A 23,113-nucleotide genomic window follows, 5' to 3' on the forward strand; every position below is an offset into this window, starting at 1 on the left:
ATGACTAAGTCTCGGTTTTACAGATTGGTCATCAAGTGCAGCATCCATAAACACAAGTAATATATTTTATATTAYAAAACCCTCAAAGTACTAAACACATATTGACAATAAAATCATGTCAGATAATAAACGCTTCTTCGGATTGATTTATCATTCACATGGAAAATCTTGTAACTGTCACATACTTAATACCAGAAGCAACGTATATCATAATTCAAATAATGTTCGTCCTTTGGGCCGATTAATATTTGCATGAAAAATATTCATACAAAACCATCTAKATAATAAAGTGAATTAATCTACACAAGAGAGCCCAATCTGGCAACATATTTTTTCAATCAATTTACTTTCAATATCAAAACATTTAGAAAGACTAGACTTATATTACCATTGTTCAAATTAAATCAACATCTAAGAATTTCTTAATATTGCCCTAGTTAAAAAAGTGAGTATAAAGGACAATTGAGTCGACCAGTTTTTCATGAATACCAAGTAAGATCAAGCTTTCAATCAAGATTCTTGATTGGACATCATACAAGTCATTAATCAAGCAACCTACAAAAACGTGGTAGAACTGAAATTCAATTGACAAATATACAAAATGAAAAAAAGATGAATTTTACATAGAAAAAAACACCTAGTCTAATATGAAATGGACTATGATACCACTTGTTAGATTAAATCCAACTTAATGATATACTTCATACTAAGTTAATTGGTACTGAATAATTGCGGAACTRTGTCTTAATCCGACTCTATATGCACTTTTGACATTCGACTGATGATGGGAGGTTAGAGAATAGAAAACCATATGAATTGGGACCATAAACCKTATCCAATATATGTAGGCTCTTCACGTCTTAGTTTGCCGTCATAAAGAAAGAGACACAAATGAATGTCTCTTTGTTTGCCCATCATAAGAGTGTGTCTCTTTGTTTAACCACAATAAAGCAAGAGATATAAATGGGCATCTACATCTAATAGTCCATACTTATTTACATAACTAATTTAGGCCCGATATATATATCTATAACTGTATAATCAATCACTAGTCTAGGCTAATTTTARAATAGCAATTTATGCACATATAAGTATAACTTCTAATAGATATAAGTAGCCTAATGAAGCAATAAGTAAGTCATTAGCTTAAGCCTCTACACAAGTAATTTGGTTGAAGTCCATGTGCATTGAGATTCAGATAAAGCAACAAGAATGGACAATTATTTGGTGTGACAATTCAGGTGCTCGACAATTGACTTCAAACCCAGTGTTTCACTATGAGATCCAAACATACTGAGGTAAAAGTACATTTTATATGAGAATAAGTTTCAAATAAGAATACCGAAGGTATACCCCACTAAATAACATCTTGCTAATATCCTTAAWAAACTTCTAGTAATCACTAGGTTCAAGTTCTTCTCAAAGACAAGTGTTAGTTAACACGATACTGCTTTAGGAGTCCTTCCATCTCATCGGTTTGTTACCAAATATTCCTCCTTAATGGTGTTGTCAAATACCCGTCCCTTGTGCTACACGAATGTCCAATGATCTTCATTATACATTCCCTTGTGCTACATCTTGTCTTCCAATCACTATAACAAAATTAGGTTTATAGGACACTAAAAATGTCTAAATCACAATAGACTACTTTATAAGACTTAACTTAATAGAACCAAATAATAAAACACCACCTCTTGGTTCCTACATAGTGATGGTACTTTTGTGACGTTGACTCTTCGTTCCTTGATAATTTCTTCCTAAAATMATCTATTTTGGATAAATCTACCGTATGGAACAAACTGGATCCAAGAAAAGTGAATATCTTCGTTTGGAGGGTGCTTCGAAATAGGTTATCCGTCTTCATGAACTCAACAACAACGATATTAATTTCAACTCTAAGGATTCTTTTGAGACTTTGGACCATTGCCTAYGCGGTTGCWAGGTTGCTTCAAGTACSTGGAAAAATGTTTTTAGATGGTGGAATATTGATTTCAATCTCCTCCATCAACCTCCGATTTGTTTTTTTATGATGGTGGGAGTGGATCGTGATTTATTCTCTCTGGAATTATAGGAATGCTCGGATCTTGAAAGAGGTCGATGCTCGTGGTGTGATATTTTTGGCGATGTTAAATCTCARCCTTTTGCTTGGATCTCAACAAGATAAAAGAATCAGTCAATTTCGCGAATGACATGGCTTAATTCTCCTTTGAATGTGGTCCCATAATCCTTTCTTGGCCTTGTCTCTTTTTGRTCGACGTTGTCTTTGTTTACAGTTGTTTCGATGTGTTTTTTTTTTCTCTTCCGGTAATCCTCTTCTCATAGATTTCCTTCTTGTTGTGTACACTTTTTTATTTTTATTAGTGCTATTGCCTTTCGAAAAAAGTTTATAGGACAATATTTGTATGTTTTAACAAATTTTACAAAATATTTTCAAAAGAAAATGTCATATTAGYTATTTTATAGGATATWATAAAAAATGYRTTTATAGGATACTTTTYAAAAGTATCATATAAATTAACTAATACCACACTTTAYTTTATAAATGTTCTATTAAAACCTTTAAATCATCCTATAAATTAATTTATTGTAACACTTGTAGATATCAAGTTTTATTGTTCGGTCTTATAAAAAACATTTTATTAGGACACATACACATTTTTAATGTCCTATAAACATAACTTTATTGTAATGTGTATAAATAAATGTACCCCTTTATATTGTAATTCATTAAAGTGCGTAACATACGTACAATGACGTTCATTTCTACTCTTCTATCTCAAACGTTCAATCCCCAATCCCAAATGCTAATTAAACACTTTCGAGATCTAACATAACTTGCCTACAAGTGAYGAGTGTTTGTAAGATCCTTGTGCATTCAAAAATTCGCATCCGCATGGATGAAACTTTTGACACATGTGAGGGGTTCCGATGAGAAGGAGAGTCAAAGTGAGAAGCGTAAGAAGAGATCTCCATCCTTGAATACACATTAGAATAAGATGCACCGAGATGCACCCATCAATGAGTGAGTTTGAGATTAAAGGTAATCAACGGTCTAGATCTTTTTCTTACGTTTCTTACATTAAGTCTCATTCTCACACGATCTTTCGTCTACGTGTCAAAATATCAAGTGAAGCATCCATGTAAATAAGTTATCATAAACCATTGATGTATAAAGGGCAATGAGACGTATCATCACAATCATACTTAAATATCCGAGCTCCGTATCTTCGAAGTTCATAAAATTTATAAACTTTATATCTTTCAAACGCACCAAGAAACAAACACATTATGTAGAATGCATGTATATATTGTATATAAAATATAAAAGCTACTTAAGTTTCATCAACCTCATAATTATTATGCGCAGAAGAGTATCAGTGCGAAAAAAACACACACACATATATATATATATATATATATATATATATATATATATAACATATATAAAAGGTTACTATCCATGTATGGCGATCAATCTGCAAAAACAAATCAAAAGACGTCGAAATGAGTTTCGAAATTGTAACTTAATAAATCTTCATATCAAAACATTTATAGCAACATGATAAAATATTTAAAAGAACTGAAAAACTAAAGGGCCGTTTACCAAACACTTACTCGGTAAGTGCTTATCAAGTTATATTACCTTATTAATGAATATGGGAAGAACCAATAATCTTACCAGTAAAAGCGAAGATAAGGACCTGAGTTTTACCCGGTAAGCGAGGACGCCAATTCTTATCACGGCTAGCGCTTTTTATTCAATAAGTAAGTGATGGTATTGAATTTTGCCAATAAGTTCTTACCCGGATAAGCGTTAGGTGAATGACCCCTAAGTGATAAAATCCTAAGGAATATAATTAAGACGATGGTATGTGACGGTATCTTTTGTTATGGTTACACTACACGTTTCGATATTGCTACAAGTTTCAACACCGTTCACCCTCAAAAATTGATGCAGTGACAAATCGGGGTTCGTTGCAAACAACCAAATGAAGCTTATGTAGAAAAAATGTGAGAATTATTTAGGGTACATATTATATGGTGTATTTATTGCAAGTCACGAAAAACCTTCTTCACCAAGTTTCTTTTATACTCAAAACTGTACCTAATAACCTTCGTCCACCCTTTCTTTCTTAATGATCACCGTTAAATATTCCACAATTATGACGTGATAGTTAGTTCGACATGAATAGAAGTGAGAATTGCTAGCTTCTTATAAGTCTCAAGTAGTGAGTTACCAATAACTTCCACCATGGTTTTAAGTTGGAATCATAATTGTTGGGCCAGTCCATTGCTTTGGACTTTGGGGGTGTTACATACGACAATGATTATAAAAAGTTGTAAATAAAACGACCATTTGATTCACATTTAATTAATACATGACATTTTATAAAGAACACAAATAAAAACTTGCTTTCCTTAAATTTCATGTAATCTCCATATCTCATCAATCACATGAATATATGTTGTTATCTAGCTCGAGGAAAAGGATGTCATGTACCCACGTTAAACCCTTATCATACCATACACAATAAACCAAATTAAATTCAAAAACTGCTTATTACTGGTTTGACACCGGTATAAGTTGTTTATCCAAACACTCAAAAGTGCTTATCACCGATGCCACATCAAAATAAGTCAATAAATTATTTTTATAAGCAATCCCAAACACCCCTAAATTCAAATCAAAGGGATATATCGCAATCATAAGCATTGTGAACATGCACGACAAAGTTTCCACCCTATATCTTGTAAATTCCTTATCTAAATCGAGTTGTAAACTAATTTATTTGTAAGCTTCCAACATAAACTACATGGAGGGAGAATTATTTTGTATAGATGTTCATTGATTTTATAAAGTTTAAATAATAATATCTAGGTGTGTTCGTTTTACCGCACACTGCACGCAACATACCTTACRCACCGTGCCAGGGGACCAAGTAGGGCATAGCTAGCGGCATAGGAGCCGACTCGACGGCATTGCTCCGTCAGGCTTTCGCCCATTACGAAAAATTCCCCACTGTTGTCCGCGTACCATATCAAAATGTGTGATTTAAAGTGCTCATGTAATATAAATTGTAATTTTGGTAATTTTAATAGCTATTACAGTGATCTCTAATGTAATTACCAATAATAGATTCACGTTTTTTTTCCTAATATGACAGAGTTTTGTATAAAAAAATTGTAAATATAACTTTTAAATAAGAAATTATTTTTTTTATAATTTTTAATGTCTCAACATGCTTTCTTATAGTGTCAAATTAAAAAGCTTATAAGAATATATGAATATTTATTAAATGTTTGGTTATAAAAAAAGCTATAAATTATAGTTCACCATTTAAACATTATTTCTAAAATATTTTGTTTATTAAATTATTAACTTAATATAAATACTTTAACAAATATTTATAAATTAAAATATATGGCATAATAAACTACAAACTTAATATTATTACAAATAATGCTATTAAAAAAGAATTAATAACACAATACAAATAAAATTATATTATTGTTTATTTAAATGTTTATAAAGCTGATTTTCATTCCAATTTCTTTATGCTCCCGTCATTGTTACACAACGCATTTTATAAATTAATTTTTGATTTTTCACATTTATTTTTAATTTTTTCTTGTTCCAAAAATGATGTATGAAATGGATTTTAATTTAACATATCTATTTGTATTTTATTTTAATATTTAAATTTAATATTGTGTTTCAATTTTCATTAATAAATATAATACGATAAAAACTACTAAACATTACAAACTACTTTAAAAAAATTATATGATGCTTCTTTAACATGAATAATAAAAAATATTTATGTATTATTTTATTAAATATCATAATTTTTTAACAAAAATAAAAAATTATTAATTAATTAAATTTAATCTATAATAATAGTTTAATTGTTTACGTTAATTAATATGACACTAACTGTTATAATAAATAATATTTAATTATTATTTGATTTAAATATAGTTTTTTATCTTAATATAACACTTAAATATTATATTAAATAATTTAGTAGAATTTGCAGTTACTAGAATTGATGTGACACTGTAGTGGATGGTTGTACCGTTGTAGACTTGTAGGCTTGTTTTTTTAACCGGAAAATCAGTCATTTAAATTGATAKTTTTTAACCATTTTTCTTCGGATTTATCCGAATGTAACTATTTCCACAATATCCATCCGTAATATTACAGATTTGGTTACAGATAAAAAAAATTCAAATTGCACCGTCGCAATTGTGGATTTRGCTTTCGCAATTGCAGACATAGTTGTCTTTGTCTTTTTGCCGGATCCGTAATATTGCGGATGTAAATACTACAGACCTAATAACATTTAGGTAAACCCGGTAAAAAAATGACTAGAATTTCAAATTTGAATGGATAAAATAGCTATTTGAATCAATTTTCCTTTTTTTTTAATTAGCTCAACTCGGTTTTGTTATTTAAAAAATTCGATTAAAATTACTAATTTATTTAAGCTAAATTATGTCGTCAAGTGCCCAGTTCCACTTTGTAGCCTTTATCATAGTATATGGATTATTAAGCTTTATATTTTATGGTATGAAAGTTTATTATCAGTTTACTCAAATCACATTTACGTACAAACCCGTAAAAACCACACCACATTCTCCGGTGCGATATCTTGCTGTTTGGTTTGTGATTTGAAAAAGAAACGCTCAAACCATATATGTCGTTTTGTCTATAAACCGCACATAAACCATGAACATACAAGATTTGAACTCGTAACTTCGATGTTAGGAAAGTGTGTAATTAGAGGTTTCAGATCTTTAGACCGTAGTTTTGTTTTTCTTAGTAGTTAATTTCTAAATATCATAAATCTAGAAATTAATCTACATTTGACGGTACCAAATATAGGATGCAAAAATGAAGAACATGAAAGATTCAAAAGGCACGTACCGTAGATGTTATGGTGTGCACTAGTTGATTCTTGAAGGTTTGGTTGAGTGGGCTGGAGGTGATACTGGTACGAATGCAGTTGAAGCTCAGGGAGATTCACAGCAAGTTGTAGAACACTATTCGGCTGATCTTCTGACCCATAGAATGGAAATTGTTCAAATAATTGATGTTCTTGCCCAACAAGCTTCAACTCAGTCATGGCTGCTGCTTGTTGCTGGTTTATCTCTTCTTGTTGTTTGCCCATCAACTGTTTCAAAATTAAACTAAGTAATGATCGAAATATGCTAATCTGTAGACCTTTTAACACTCACCCAGTGATACATCTCTTCGTTTTCCTTCTCCAACACTTTTTCCTGCATCAAAATTAACAAAATAAATGGCTTCAAAATTGTTATATATATATATATATAGAGAGAGAGAGGGGAGGTTCAAGGAAAAACCTAAAAAAAATGAAAAACTAAAGAAGAACACTCTGCCGTATGCACATGTGCATATAAGTAATTAAAGCTGTTTTTTTTTAATGCACGTGTGCATATGGATGTTATGCACCTATGCATATCTTGCACCGGACAAACTTCATGTGGATACGATCCAGATGAATGGTAATCTCAGTTTTTCATTTTTTTTTGAGGTTTTTCCTTAAACATGACCCTATATKTGTGTGTGAAAACCCTTGATTAACTTGATGTGTAGCGATGAAGATTACCGTTCGTTGAAGATTGTCCACCTGCTGTTGCAAGAGTTGAAACTGCATGCAAAATTTCAAATTTGTATGTTATCTACTTACCCTTAAACACAAAAAGTAAACCCATATCCAAAATGCCACAGAAATTAAAATAATAAACGACAGATTTTCAAGAGTCAATGAATTTATCATATGTGAATAATCTGAAGATATATATAGTAGATGTACATAATCATCTGTGAACCATTTGAGACTTTTATGATTGAAATGATCAATTTGTGCAGCATTTGTTAACTAAATGTAGTCTGGAACGATTGATAATAATGATCATGTTCTTTAAAACCTGAAATTAGGTCACAGCTTGCCTGCAATACCTTTCTAGCTCGGACCTTTTGAACAGAGAATTCTAACTGTTGCTCGAGTTGATTAAGCTCCTCAAGCTGTGCAGAGCTGAGGTCATCGCCTTTGTAGCGCTGGAGACTCAGTTGAAGGTTTAATGTCTCCTTCTTCATCCTTGTCAACTCACTATGCATTTGTTCCTTCAATTTAATTACCATAAAACAAGATATCATTCAAGAAAAACTTAATTAAATCTTTAATTATCGGGTTTCCGGTTATTAAAAACTGAATTTAATCCAAGATTTTACCCGGTTATTGTGCTCGGGAATTCGAGAACCAGTTGCTTTCAAATATCTGTCGATGATTTGGGCCATGCTGTAGATATTTTCACAAGAAATTAAGATCAGATCTTCCAGTTAATGACAATTAGCATATTTGGATACATTCATTTGTATATCAGTTTATTTATACAAGATTTTGGACAAATCTAAGAGAAATTCAGGAAACCCTAGTATCTCAGTCAAGATGCAGCATAACACCATCAAGATTTTCTTTTCGAGTGTCGAGAAAGTAATCAGAAAGCCAAAACGGAGTTCCGGATAACCTGAGAGGGTGAGTTGTGTACTCAAAGAGTTTCCCTTTGCTAGAAAAGACGATGAGGCCAATCTGGGCATCACACAGCACAGACAGCTCATGGGTCTTCTTTAGAAGCCCCGTTCGCCTCTTCGAAAACGTCACTTGCCTGCTCGTATTGTTCTCGATTCTCTTCACCTCGATCTTCCCTCGTCCCATTATAACTCCTAAAACAAATTAAAGTTTAACTAAACATTAACCCCCAAAGATTAACCAAAAAAACCATACCTAGAAAACCATTGAACACAAGAAATGTATGTATAGATATATGGGTATGTATGTATGTATGTATTATCTTTTTTAGGAGTGATGATTTCTTGAAGAACCAGAAAGAGAGAGTGTGATCATATGGAGTATATCATATTTGGAAAGTTGGATAGCAGTGAAGAAAACCCTCAAATGACAAACATGAATGCATACCAATAAAGAAGTTGAGTGTTGTGGGAGGATGAAAGAGGAAAATGAGGAAGGTTTTTGAGATCTTGACAAGTTATATTTACCCACTACTTAATTCGTTGGCTTTCTGGGTTTAGACCAAGAAGAAGTATTTTTGTCTATTTAATTGTGGGAATTACTCAAATTACTCGCAAATTCATCCGGACACCCATGATTACAGTAACGAAAGGAAATATACCTGAAATACCAAAAAAAACATAATAATGTCGTGTAAAATTACATGTAATTATCTGCATCTACACACATCTGTGTTGCCAATGTTCTGTAAGTATAAATCAGTGCAAACTCATGGTGGATTTAATCATTTTCGTATTTTTTTTTTTGATCATTATCTCGTTTAATATCTGTATAAATGTTAATCTAACATTATGTTTATTTAAAAAATACGTGTAAAATTAAAATTGAATACCTATTTAATGAAAATGAGATATTAATTGAGAGAGAGATTTGTTGGGGGCAGGGTGCAGAAATTTGGCTTTCATATACATTTTTGGTATGTCCATTAATGCTTCTGCCATTCCTACCAGTCGTCCATCATACATTCTTCATCATTAAATTTGGACTTACATGTACATAGTGAGAGATAACAAAAGAGAAGGTTAAACGTGATATCTGATTGGTTTGAGCTTGACTCCAAAGATTAAAAGTACTTGGAGGTCTCATGTTCTAATCCAAGGATGAATAAAATCCCCTTGTAGCCACGGAGGTTCAAATCCCCAGGTTGACGTCTTAGGATTAGTCGGTTCGTATAACGAGTTGAATATCCAGGTTAATAAAAAAAAAGGTTTAAACAAGAACAATAAAAACTACGAGAATGCATATAAATCACAAGTAAATGACAAATCTCTGGTTTACTTAATTTGATCACACTAATGGATGATCCAAGGGTAAAAAGGGACTACAAAGAATCACTTTTTATAACCAGTTTTCTTGACGGACTAAAACCTGAAATGATTCATGACTCAAACGTGGATTGATTGAATCACTTCGACAATTACATGATTCCAAAGGGTTTGAACATCGTTCCGGTCAAAGCTTGAGCATTATTTATAGGAATTATCGATCTCAAACTTGATATTTTTTCCTTCAATACAACATAAACAAATTGTATCCGACTCGACCCATTAACACTCCATGTTTTTTAATTTAGAAAATATAAACCTAGCGAAGAAAAAATATCGATTCAATCGAACTAAACATGACCGGTTAATTAAAACGAGGTCGTTTCAAGTTTGAAAAGAATAGTTTGCTTATTTTAAACAACTGAACCGAACCAAACCAAGAATTAGTTTCTAATTAATAATCTTGAACCAATGGAACTAAATATAATTGATACCAGTCTTCTCTCTCCGCCAAGTTCTCAATAAAAAAGACATGCAATTTAAGTTTAAGGATATGTGTAATTATTAAACTTTTTAAATAAATAAATGATAATTTTATGCTTCATGATATATGTTTCTATATTTCACCATATCATAATTAAAAATAGAACTTGAATGTACACACTTGATTTCAAAATAAATACTTATTTAGAACAACATAGACATTTATATCAAARRGCYTTTGGCCTAGMGRTATTTGAGTCTTTGGCCTCCTACGAAGTCAAGGGTTTAAACCTTACCAAAGGTGAGGAGAGTGTGTAAATTTATTTGTTCTATTTATCGTATATAAAGATTTATTTGAACATGAGGTAATTAGGTTTAATTCCYATTAATTTCCTATTTGGATTATATGGTGTGAACCGAGTTTTGTATTTTGTAACAAGTTAAAAGAGAAAGAATGGGAGTGGTAAGTTGGTAAATGATTGCAATGTGTGAAGGAATTAAAGAAAAGGATAAAAATAGAAAGCATTGGTGGTGACGTATAACAACTAGTGGTTTTTAAGGTTACCAGAAATGGAAAGGATGAGGAGCCCAAAACACCACTCTTAAATGGCAACGACAATATGTAATCATCTCCCTGCCAATAAGTCTTCATAAGGCTGACTTATCCCTTCCTCAATTAATTGCATTTTTATTTTTCGAAAAATTACTTCTTTTCGTTTCAAAATAACTGTGTATGTTTCGTTACCTTCAAGGTACAAAAAACGTCTTAAACAGTTAAGTCGTTTACGAGACTCTAACTAGTTCTGTTCAAGCGTCGGTAGTACTACTTTCACAAGAACCTAATGCACATATCAACAAAAAATGTTAGGCTAAAACCTAGTGGCTTTAAGCAGTTTACATTTACAATATAAAATAGTAAAACTGAAAGAGTGTTATTTAAAATCACAATTTTCCTTAAATGAAAATGTTTTTACAATATATACATCTTTCCCAAATTCGCAATTTTCATGATGAAGATCAAATAACCAAAACACTCGTTATATTTTAGGATGAAACCAAATATCCAAGACCCACTCAAAAAACTTGGATAAAACTCAATATAGACATCGAAAACATGGATATAACTTTATATCCAAAACATACATTTCGATGATGGGGAGACCTGTTTACATGGTATGTCAGTAACATAAAAGTAAGTCAAGTCACAATGTTACCGAGTTTCAATCAAGGTTAATGGTCTCTATATACAACTTCTGAGAGTTCCACCGCTAGACCCTTGCTTTGCATTCAACTCCAATTAGTACCATCACAAGCTTTAGGATGACTTTGATTCCTACTCGTCCTTTAGATGAGTTTCACTTCAAAAGTCAATGATCTTTGTATACGACTTCAACGAGTACCACTGCAAGACCCAAACTTCTTATATGACTCAAACGAGTATCACCACAAGCTCCACATATTGACTTGGTGACCACTCTATAGAAATTATAATGAGAACATCAAAACTTCCCTCTTTAACACTATAAAACAAAGAGGTTTCACCGATGGAAAACCCTATTGGTAAACGCCAGAAAAAGCCATCACTGATGGATTTCATCTCTGGAGAAAGTGTAGCTGAAGATCTAGATTACCTATGAATTTTCAATCACCAATTGAAAAATCCGTCGGATGATGGTCAATTCCCGATGATCCACCACAAATTTGTCGGTAATTACCGACAGAATAATCATCAGTGAAGCCTCTTTTTTGTAGTGTAAACAACAACAATCGACCCATTAAGYCTAGAGTCAGACTCTATACAAGTTCGCATCCGCAATACCTGATGACATCAAAACTCTTAGGTCCCAGATTCYGACTCTACATGAGTTTACCTCCATAATATCTCATATGGATCTTATGTSTATGGATCAAATGCATTATATCCGAATTTACATTACTAACACTGAAAAAAAAACTTGTAAATCTCAACAATTATGCAATTCAATATCCCAATATAAATATTGGATAATCAAGGTTGGGCAAAACTCCCRAAACCTTTTGAATCAAACATCTTCCAACAATAAGTTGCCAAACGTTTATAAATCAAATATCAAACACATTTATGCATTTTTATGTATTAAATATCCTTATACAACAAGAAACTCCCATTTAGTGTACAAACYGACAAAAATTTCATTCATGGTTTAAAACCATCAAATATTCACCATTTGAGAAATCAAATTACTGAATAAATATGCATTTTCTCAAAATATTATGTAAATCGTATAACAAAGCATGAAATGGGTCAAATAGACCATCATGTGTTGTAATAACTTATCAAGAGATAAAATCRTAAGATTTATGTATTTCAAAAATGTCCAATAATCCAACAACATGCATTTCCCTAAATCTTTATGAAATCAAAATCACCCAAAAWGCAATAAACTCAAATTAACATCTTAATAGGTAAGAAATCATAAGTAATCACTTGGAGACTCAAATACACACATTTTGACATGTTTRTAGTTTTTACAGAAAAATCTGAAACTCAGCTTGCTTAGATTCTGCTAAATCTAAATTCAAAATCAAACTCTAATTAAGTTCTATTGATGAAGCTTGAAGACTCMAAACCAAATCCTTGATCCAAGCTTCTCTCCTCCACCCAAAAGCTCCCAAAATTGCACCAAGAAGCAACCAAAATTGCCCCAAATCAAGGAGTAAAGAAGAGGTTGAAGAATAATGACCAAATCCTAACTCAAAATAGGAATTTATCCCGATCTGGCTTTCATGCTACTTTAGCCTYGGGCAAGTGCTGAGCCATAACCACAAGGGTGGTGTCTGATTGGTTTGAGCTTGGCTCCAAATGTCAAAAGTACCAGGAGGTCTCAGGTTCAAATCTAAAGAGGAATATAAATCTCTTTTGTGGCCAAGGAGGTTCAAATGCGGTGACTCTGAGTTATTTGCAAAGCAGCTGGTCGCCCTGGGATTAGTCGGCTCGCATAGCGGGTTGGATATTCAGGTTAATCAAAACAAAAAAGTGTTGAGCCATGATTGTATTTTGGAGTGGGGGTCATATACTTGGTTTGAAAAGATAGCAACATAAGGCATGATGGATTGAATATTCGTGGTTTATTCACAAAAAAGAGWGTGAATTCATGATTTACAGGTTGTCGATGCCCATTTAAGAAATATATTATTTGAACTTCATATCGTCRTTCCCTCCTCTCTTTGCCAACAAGGTACATTTCAAGTCTCTGTTTGGCGAACTAGCAATAAGTAAGCTTTTGGTTAAGAAGTTTGTTTGCTGTTGGTTAATAAGCTAGCAACTAGCCGATAAAATAATCATGTTTAGTAACATTAGCTGATAAACTAAATAACAGTATAAAATAACACACATGTTTAAAATATATTTGAAACAAATAAAAGGCATACTTGGAATTGTTAAAAAAATGGGTTTTATTTGAACACTATTTCAAATAGTTTTTCAAAAAACTGGTTTATGGCTAACCAAACACACTATTTCAATAAGTGTTAAAAAAAGCTAACTTATGATTAAAAAAAATGACCAAAATGTAACTTTTGTTTTGATTAACCTTGATATCCAACCCGCTATGTGAGCCGACTAACTCCAGGGCGATCACTGCTTTGCTGATAAACCGGAGTCACCGCATTTGAACCTTCATGGCCACAAGAAGATTTTTGTTCCTTATTGGATTTAAACCTAGGACCTCCTGGTACTTTTGACCTTTGAAGCCAAGCTCAAACCAATCAGGCACCACCTTTGTGTTCCAGAATGTTACTTTTATGAGCCATGGAGTGGATATTTTGATACCTATGGACCGTTAGCTAGAATTTCTTCATTTAGCACTCCTTGCCTTCAAGTRAATTTACAAATTATCTATACATCAAATGTATGTTAAAACAACCTTCTTGAACGGTGACTTAGATAAAGAGCTAAAAATTGAAGGGTTTATATTGCCTGATCTTGACAATCAAGTTCACGACTTAATTCGTTGTATCGGCTGAAACAAGCACCAAAATAATRACATAAGAAAAATTGATAAAGTGGTGCTTCCAAGTAGTTTCACTCGTAACTCAATGTATAGATGCATGCATATTCTAAATTTATGAAAGAATATGGTGTCATATTATGCCTTTAGGTTGATGATATTTTTCTTGTTCGATTTAATATGGATGGTATAAATGAAACTAAAAGGTGTCTCACTTCATGTTTCAATATGAAAGATCTAATTTAAGTTGATACGCTACAACAAAATTGAGTTTATATGACATCCCCAATCTCTAAGTGTCCCAATAGACCGTTTTATARGACTTAATTTATAAGACCAAAATATAAAACGTCMTATCTAAAGGTGTTGTAATAAGCTTATATGAYGCTCTTGGGCGTCTTAACAAGTTTTTAGGACATTTTTAATGCAAAGTGTCGCATTAGCAACTTTATAGGACACTTTTGAGAAAGTGTCATATAAACTCATTTTTTATAGGACAATTGTTTTTATASWACATTTTTTCAAATAGTGTCCTATAAAGTTTCTAATGGGACGTTTTATATTAAAAATGTCCTAAAAAACTTATTGCAACGTCAAAAAATGTCATATAAACTTATTACAACGTCTTTAGATAGRACACTTTATTTTTTTGGTCCTATAAATTAAGTCCTATAAAGACGTCTATTAGGACGCTTAAAAATTGGRAGTRTCCTATAAAACYGATTTTGTTGTAGYGATACCATATTAGGGATTTAGTTTATAAGGCATGGCTGGGATTTTGCATTGAATCATTACAATTACATTGAGAAAATTTTAATCAACTTTTAACATTTTAACTAAACAATACCCCTAATTTTCATTTTCCATCTTGTAAATTGATTGAGAATAGTGGTAGAGTTATTGCTCAAATTGAATACACAAATGCTATAGGTTGTTTATCCTATGCTACGCGTTATTGTAGACCTAATACTACGTTAGCAATATGCAAACGTTCACGATTTACATGTAATCTGAGTTRTGATCATTAGAAATCAATACTCAAGTCCTTGGTTATCTCAAAAGAGCCACAATGTTAGCTTCAAACTATTGTTGCTTTACGACAGTACTAAGAGGTCCATCGGATGCTAATTAGATAACAAGTGGTTGGATTTCTTAGTTTTGGTGCAATTTCTTGGGCTTCAGAGAACCAAATACCATGGAGGCTGAACCGCTAGCCTCGTCAACAACAGGGAACGAAGCATAATGGCTAGGAAATATGTTATTAGATATAGAGTTGTAGCCACAAGCGACACCAACCAACTTTTTTAAACTATGATAGTGAGACAACTCTGTCTAGAGCAAGATTTATGATGGAAAAGATAGATATATTAGCGTTAGACATGCCTATGTAACACCGTTAATTTCAAATTTCGGATGGTATAATAATTGTTGTTTTATATACGCTCCTATAGAAAGAAATTTAGAGGATTCGTTTACAAAAGCTCTTAGAAAAGACATGATTATTGAAACTACAAGAGTCATGGGCTTAAACCCCATTGAATAGAATTGGCACCAAGAGAAACCTGATATTACTCAAACTAAAATCTATTTAGGATTTTAAGGAATGTAAAAACTTAACAACGCGTAGGGGCCGTTTACCAAACGCTTACCTGGATAAACGCTTACTAAATCACATTTTCTTATCGGATGAATACGGGAAGGACCAAGAAACTTACCCAGTAAAAGCGAGACAAGAACCATGAGTCTTACCATGGTAAGCGCTTAACAGGTAAATTGTTGCATACGATGTCCTTTTGGTGGACTAAAATCTTATCCGGTAAGTAAACAATAGTGTTAAATTTAATCGGTAAGCAATTACCGAGTAAGTGTTTGATTAACGGCCCCGATTACCATTTCAAAGACTAGTTAAGATTCTTTTGATGGTGGGTAATGTTAAGAATGAGTATTTGAATACTCCAACTTGGTTATTAAAGAGCGTCACTTGTGTGGACATAAGGAGTGGTGTCGCGTCAACAAAAGATGATTTAATTTGTGGATGTCCATGAAACCGGAATAAGCACTTGCTCATTATAATGCTTTCTTATTTGGAACATAATAATGCTTTCTTATGTTCGACTTAACATCAAATACTTAATGAAATAAAAGATAAAAAAAACCACAATTTCACAACTTCAAATTTTGGACAACTTTAGGATTCGGGCGAATGCAATGGCAAAAAGGAGGGGGGAAAGTCAAAAACTCAACAAAAAAAAAAAAAAAAAATTCTAAGGTTACAATTTAGGTTTGACATGATTTACCTTTTATTTCTCCGATTACATTTTTCCACGGGCCCTCAACCCCAATTGAAACCGTTACTCTAACCAAAAAAATCTATTGAAATCAATCAAAAAAACTAAAAAAGTTATTCGAAGTCGACAAAAACATTTAAAAATCCCTTGAAATCAACCAAAAAACTTTAACGTTGTAATTAGACTAAAAACACATCGGACGATTTTGCGGGCCTTTAGTCTACCTTAAAGGTGACCCCACTGAACAAAAATCCTGGATCCACCACTGTTTACGACTATCTGATATTTGGATCATAATTAGCTCATACATACTTTGATTAAAGCGATTCAAAGTCGTGGAGTTAAATCATTAGAAGTTATAAAATTTTCATGTTTCATGTTTTCACCAAATCAGCATGTTTATAGAACGGAATCAATCTAGAACTGTCAAAATTCGAAGAGCTTTACAGGGCTGCGATAACTAGATCATTACTCATTTGTAYGAGCTCTGATTAACGCGATTCAAAAGTCTTGATTTACCTAACAGAAATATGCACATTATTCATGTTTCGAGTTTAATTGAAAAAAAAGGGAAATATTTATGCGTCAAACTTAAGTCAATTTAAGAAACAATTTTCGTATCAACTTTTGCTTGTTGATCTTATCAACATTTGGTTACATTTAATCAAATCGTGTTCATCAACCCGTTTAAAAAACATTTAAAATACTGAATCACATTGAAAAGATGTTGACAAAATTTCAGAAGTTAATCAAAAAGAAAAAGCAAGCCGTATTTTTGATAACGCTGAAGGGAAATTAACGACAGATACATGCGTAAACAAAATATTTCAGCGTTAACATGATCTACGATCTTAAATAGCTCATTAATTTAATTGAAAAGCAATAAAAAAAACCCTTAAAAGCTTTTCCGATGGATGTAGGGTTGAAATTCCTCCAACAAATCGTATTAGTGCTTCTTTGGTAATCCATGCAAATCGGGAATCGACTCARATATTATTAATGCTAGCAAGAACTTCAATAACACACTTAGGGAGAGAGGAGGGCCAATTTTGTAGCCTCTTTTGATTAAAATGAGAGTTGCATTTGGATTCAGGTAAGTTATCAATATATAGTCTAAGGCGGGGTTTGTTTTTTAAGAGGGGCTGAAGTATAAAGTTTTATTTTACTTCTGATTAATAAGAGGTGGTGCTGAAGTCTGAAATCTGAATTAATAAGACTGTTTGTTTTGGTAAACTGAAAAACGTCTGAAGTCTAAACCAATTCATAGTTTGTTTTTGTAAAACTAGGTGCAAAATTCTCTTGATTTTCATAAAATTCTTATTGTCGAAATTTATCCCACCAATTGCTTAACAGATGGAACATAGTAAGAACCTTTCACACTTCTGATGCTATCGGGATTGACATCGATGAGTTTATTTGTGGAAATATTGATATTTTTGATAAATGATAGATCACGGATAAAAGTTTTTATTTCATATTAATCTTCTAAGCTAACCCATACATACAGAAATTATATATATTCATACACATATATCCATACATACATACATAGAGGAGCGTTCAAATAAAAACATGCCCCATTTGTGTAAACCGTTTAAACCAATCTCATCCATCCATTTTCTTGGTCAATGACCAAGATTAGTTTACTTTATTTTAAGAAATTAAAATATATATATATATATATATATATATATTAAAAAATTATTTTATTTCAACAGTAAGGGCAAAAATGGTAAACAAAATTTAACATTTGGTAACATCATTCTCGATATTAATGACACTATTTTCATTTTTTAAAGCAATATATTATTTTTAACTTTAAATCACATCCATCAATAAAACATATAAAAAAATGAATATAACACACAATATTTAATTATATGGAGTGAATCGTTTTAAAATTTGAATTACATTATATGAAAGAAATTGATTTCAAAATTTAATCAACAGACTAATCCACGTAATACTGATTATATTTCGTAATTTTCATTATACTGGTAGATGGATCTGTTACACTTATATAACGAAATTTTTTCATCGATTACTGACTTCATAAAAGTTTATAATACAACATGAAATTGTTTCACTTATGCAACCATTTCACTTATCAGACTCAATAYTGCCATGAACCAATTTCACTTTCATGAAAACTATTTCATGTACAGTAATTTTCTTATTTCACCACCGATTTGATGGAATCATTCATTTAGTCCTTATAATCTTGAAGATTCTGGAGCAGGTTACAATCTTCAAGATTATGTAGCAGATTAAAATCATTTCCCCATTTCATCATGCGCTTCGTTCATGACGAGCGAAATACAAAATGACTCAACTACACCATTAATGCAATGAGTTCATCATGAAAATGTTTCGGTTCACATAACTTATTTGCAACAAGACCCGGTTTCATGTTCATGAAACCTGTTTCATTTTACTTTTCATAATTTATTTTCAAAATGCACCGGTTTCATTTTTCTTTTCATCAACAAAATGGATCAACTACAACATCAATGCAACGGTTTCACCATAAAAATGTTTTGGTTCACCTAATTTATTTGCAACATGAACCGGTTTCACGTTCATGAAACCTGTTTCATTTTCYTTTTCATAATTTTTTTCAAAATGCACCAGTTTCATTTTGCTTCTCATAAAAAAAGGATTAACTACACCATGAATGCAATGGGTTCACCATAAAAATGTTTCGGTTTACCTAATTTCTTTGCAACATGAACCGGTTTCACGTTCATGAAGCCTGTTTCATTTTGTGGATTATTTTTGTTCATCTACGTTTTGATGATTTCATTCTATAATTCAATTGTTTCATCAAGACACGTTTCCTAATTATAACTCATGACAATATATGAAATCCAAATTTTTAATATTTTAATATAATTAAATATTTAAATGTTACCATTTATACAATTTCCTTTATTACGTTTCCTTAATTAAGATTTATTAATAACTTTCATATTTAATAGAAAATATTATAAATGACCGAAATACCCTTATTGATTAAATTTAATTAGAAAAAAATGAATTTTCCTATTTGTCAAAATTGGTTTACACAGTTTCTTAGAAATGCACGGTTTTCATTTTAACGTGCCCCTACATACATACATACATACATACATACATATATATATATATACATACATATATATATATATATACATACATATATATATACATACATATATATATATATAGAGAGAGGGGGGGGGAGAGGCTGGGGGCTTCCACATGGGTGATTAAAGGACGGTGAGGTCCTTGGTGGAGAAAGAAGCAATAGCCAAAAAGAATCAAAGAAAAGAGAAAATAAAAGGAATTAAAATATTAGTTTACCTCTTATTTATTTCATACCCTATTAAATGATAAGAGACTGAAAATATTAAAAAAACAAACAATATGAATTACAAAATGTCTGAACAAATCAAACATAAGTGATAATTAAGAACTAAAAATAAAAGAAACAAACAAAGCCTAACTATCAAACTTATAATGCTTATCCATATGAATATTAGATAATCTCACTATTTCTCTAAGGGCCACGGATAATTGTTCATTTGATCATATATACTCCTTTAAATAATTATCTCCAATTAATTAAAGATATTATACTTATTTTCCCAAATAATAATTAAAATCTTTCATGTTACCCATCGATAATTATTCATTTGATCAAGTTGTTGTATTTGTTCCAAATTTTCCTTCACACCTTGGTTGCAACTTATACGAAACCAACCAGGAGGGTGGTGCATGATTAGTTTGAGGTTGGCTCCAAAGGTCAAAAGTACTTGAAGTACCAGGTTCAAATTTAAGGAGAAATAAAAATCCCCTTGTGTTCATGGAGGTTCAAATGCGGTAACTCCGGGCTATCTGCAAAGCAGGTAGTTGTCCTGGGCTTAGTCACTCGCATAGCAGGTTGGATATCYAGGTTAATAAAAAAAAACTTATACGAAGTCAATCTTTTGTACAAATTGGGTGTCAAATAACTCCTAAATGAATCTAAACTCTCCTACTTGTGTTAACGACCAACTTGGAAGCCACTATTGAGACTGGAATCACCAGCAAGTCTCTTGCCATCAAAGATAATATACGAAATTTCAGGCTATTTACCTTCCACCATTCCAACATCTCAAAACTATCGGCATCTTCTTCGACACTTCCATTCAAAAACTTCTCCAATTCCGTCTTCGAACCCATTGTTCCATTCGTTTCCGTCTTCAACTTCTCTCTTAGTTTATTTCTCGTGGTGGGTTTTGACACAACGTCATTCGGTGTTGAGCGTTTTCCCAAGATCGATGAAGAACTAGATGATGATTCGGTAGTGGAACTCGAAGCATGAACTCCCACATACTCGTCGTATAACCCTTCCAAAGCATCCTCAACAACCTTTTTCATTTTTTGTCGTATTCTCTTTCCGATGTACATCAGTAAACAAAATGTCGATATAACAAGCTTGTTCCGTGGATCAAGTACCGAAGCAATATATAACAACATATTTTTATATCGCCAAAGTACTTGTCAAATCTTTTGTTCACGGTCTTTCCCATTTTAGCAAGACCCGTGTCTTTAGGATCACTCATACAATCATTCAATATCATCGATAATAGAGTGTGATGTTACATAAAGTGTCCCGAAGACCTTCAAAATAACATCATAAAAATGTTTTAAAAACCGAGCTAATTTCGTAGCGTTGTCCCAATCAAATGATGTTGTCACCCCTAAACGCACCTCTTTAAGGCCATTCCCAAAATGACAATCCTCACCATCATATCTATTGAACGACCTCTCAAAATCTTGGGTTGTTTCCATCATCAAGTAGTTGGCCAAATTCCACCTTGTTGGGACATCTAAAATCAAATTCTTCCCGCTACTACATTTGTTCATTTCGGCATATTTCTTAAAAATATTTATTCTCAAACGAGATTGGCGAACCAACTTCACCGCAACTCGAATATTATCAACCAATTTACTCACAATACCGATACAATCTTGCACTATTACATTCAAAATGTGGCTAAATAGAACAGGCGGTCGCCCTAGGATTAGTCGGCTCGCATAGCGGGTTAGATATCCAGGTTAATAAAAAATGTGGCTAAATATTGGATGTGAGTCCATTTCTGGTAGCAATTGTATATCCCACAAATGTGACATAATAGCAGTGAAGTGCACACCAACTACTACCATAGCTTTCAAGTAATATAAATGGCATTGTATTAAGATGGTATCCGCATGAACTGGACTTCAAAGTTTCGAGTATCAAGTCGAGAATACACAGATTTCAATTAGAGAAGAAGAAAATATTTTGAGCGATTTTGAAAATTTCGTAGATAAATTAATAACTAGTAACAGAAAGCGGTTATAGGTGCAAGCTTTTCCTAAATGTATGATAGTAATAAAATGGTTGACAAAAGCGGTCACAAAATAACCCCACACGATTTCCTTCTCTTGAAGCTCCGTCGTGCAGAAAGTGGCCACGGTCTCGCTACAAAGTGGCTACAACTCCTAACTTTCGGTTTTCCAACCTTACTAAGTAGAAATCATATATCTTAGTTCTGTCAATACAGAAAGATACGTATATCTCTATGACATCCCAACTCTACCAACATCTGTACCTTAGTAAAGACTATGCAACAACCCATATCTCTATGTGATTATTGAATACTTTCTCAAACCTCATTGCATCACTCAAGATGTATTTTGAATCCGCACATCTCTGTACCAAAGATCTAATATTAACATATACAAGTGATCAACTTGTTCGCGTTGAGTTAAAACTTTAACTTGAATGACCAAACCGAAGAGTTAGCAAAAATCAGTAACACCCAGGTATTACATTTTACCTCTTAGGTTTGGATTACACCCATGCCCAAAATTGGGGTTTTGCTAATTGTTAAAAGAGAAGATATAAAAGAAGAAAAGAAGTACTCAAAGTTGGATTACATTGAATTGAAATTTAGCACTGTGACCAAAGTGTCGCCACAGTGCCAAACAGAACTGAAATGCAAATATAAATTACAACTAAACTAAGGAAATAAGATTGAGTTAAGCCTTAAGCTTCTATATTGCTGGAGTTGAAGGTGTGTTAAGATGAATTCCCAGGCTCCCTTATATAGGCTAAGAAAGAGAGTGATTGAGAGTGATAAGAGAGTGGAGAAAGAGACATTACAAAGGTTGTCTTCTTCCTCATTTTGTCTTGATCTCCTTTGAAGAGACTTGAGAAGGGAGAAAGAGACATTACATAGGTTGTCGTCTTCCTCATTTTGTCTTGATTTTTTTCGCCTCTTTTATTTTCACTTTCATGAAAATCCTAGGGTTGACCAAAGCTAAAATATGCACCTCATTTCACAGAATTGGAAACAAATCTGCTACAAAAAATTTCACAATTTTTGCTTGTCACAGTGGTGAACTTGGCTAGAATAACACACCAGCTCACAAAAGACACATACACTAATCAAAACAAAAAA

At 32.4% G+C, this 23,113-nt stretch overlaps 1 protein-coding gene across 1 annotated transcript; it reads right to left on the reverse strand.

The window, feature by feature from the left end:
• Positions 1–6,228: 6,228 nt before the first annotated feature.
• On the reverse strand, positions 6,229–8,744 carry LOC112514085 (MADS-box protein defh21). Its single transcript, XM_025120420.1, has 7 exons — positions 8,557–8,744; positions 8,261–8,327; positions 7,988–8,152; positions 7,635–7,676; positions 7,240–7,281; positions 6,929–7,175; positions 6,229–6,326 (listed from the first exon to the last, which is right to left on the reverse strand). The coding sequence occupies exons 1-7, from the start codon at positions 8,742–8,744 to the stop codon at positions 6,229–6,231; spliced, it is 849 nt and encodes a 282-aa protein (XP_024976188.1).
• Positions 8,745–23,113: the final 14,369 nt, after the last annotated feature.

This window comes from Cynara cardunculus, assembly GCF_001531365.2.
Source record: "Cynara cardunculus var. scolymus isolate 2C chromosome LG 6, CcrdV1, whole genome shotgun sequence".
NCBI classification, from domain to species: Eukaryota; Viridiplantae; Streptophyta; class Magnoliopsida; order Asterales; family Asteraceae; genus Cynara; species Cynara cardunculus.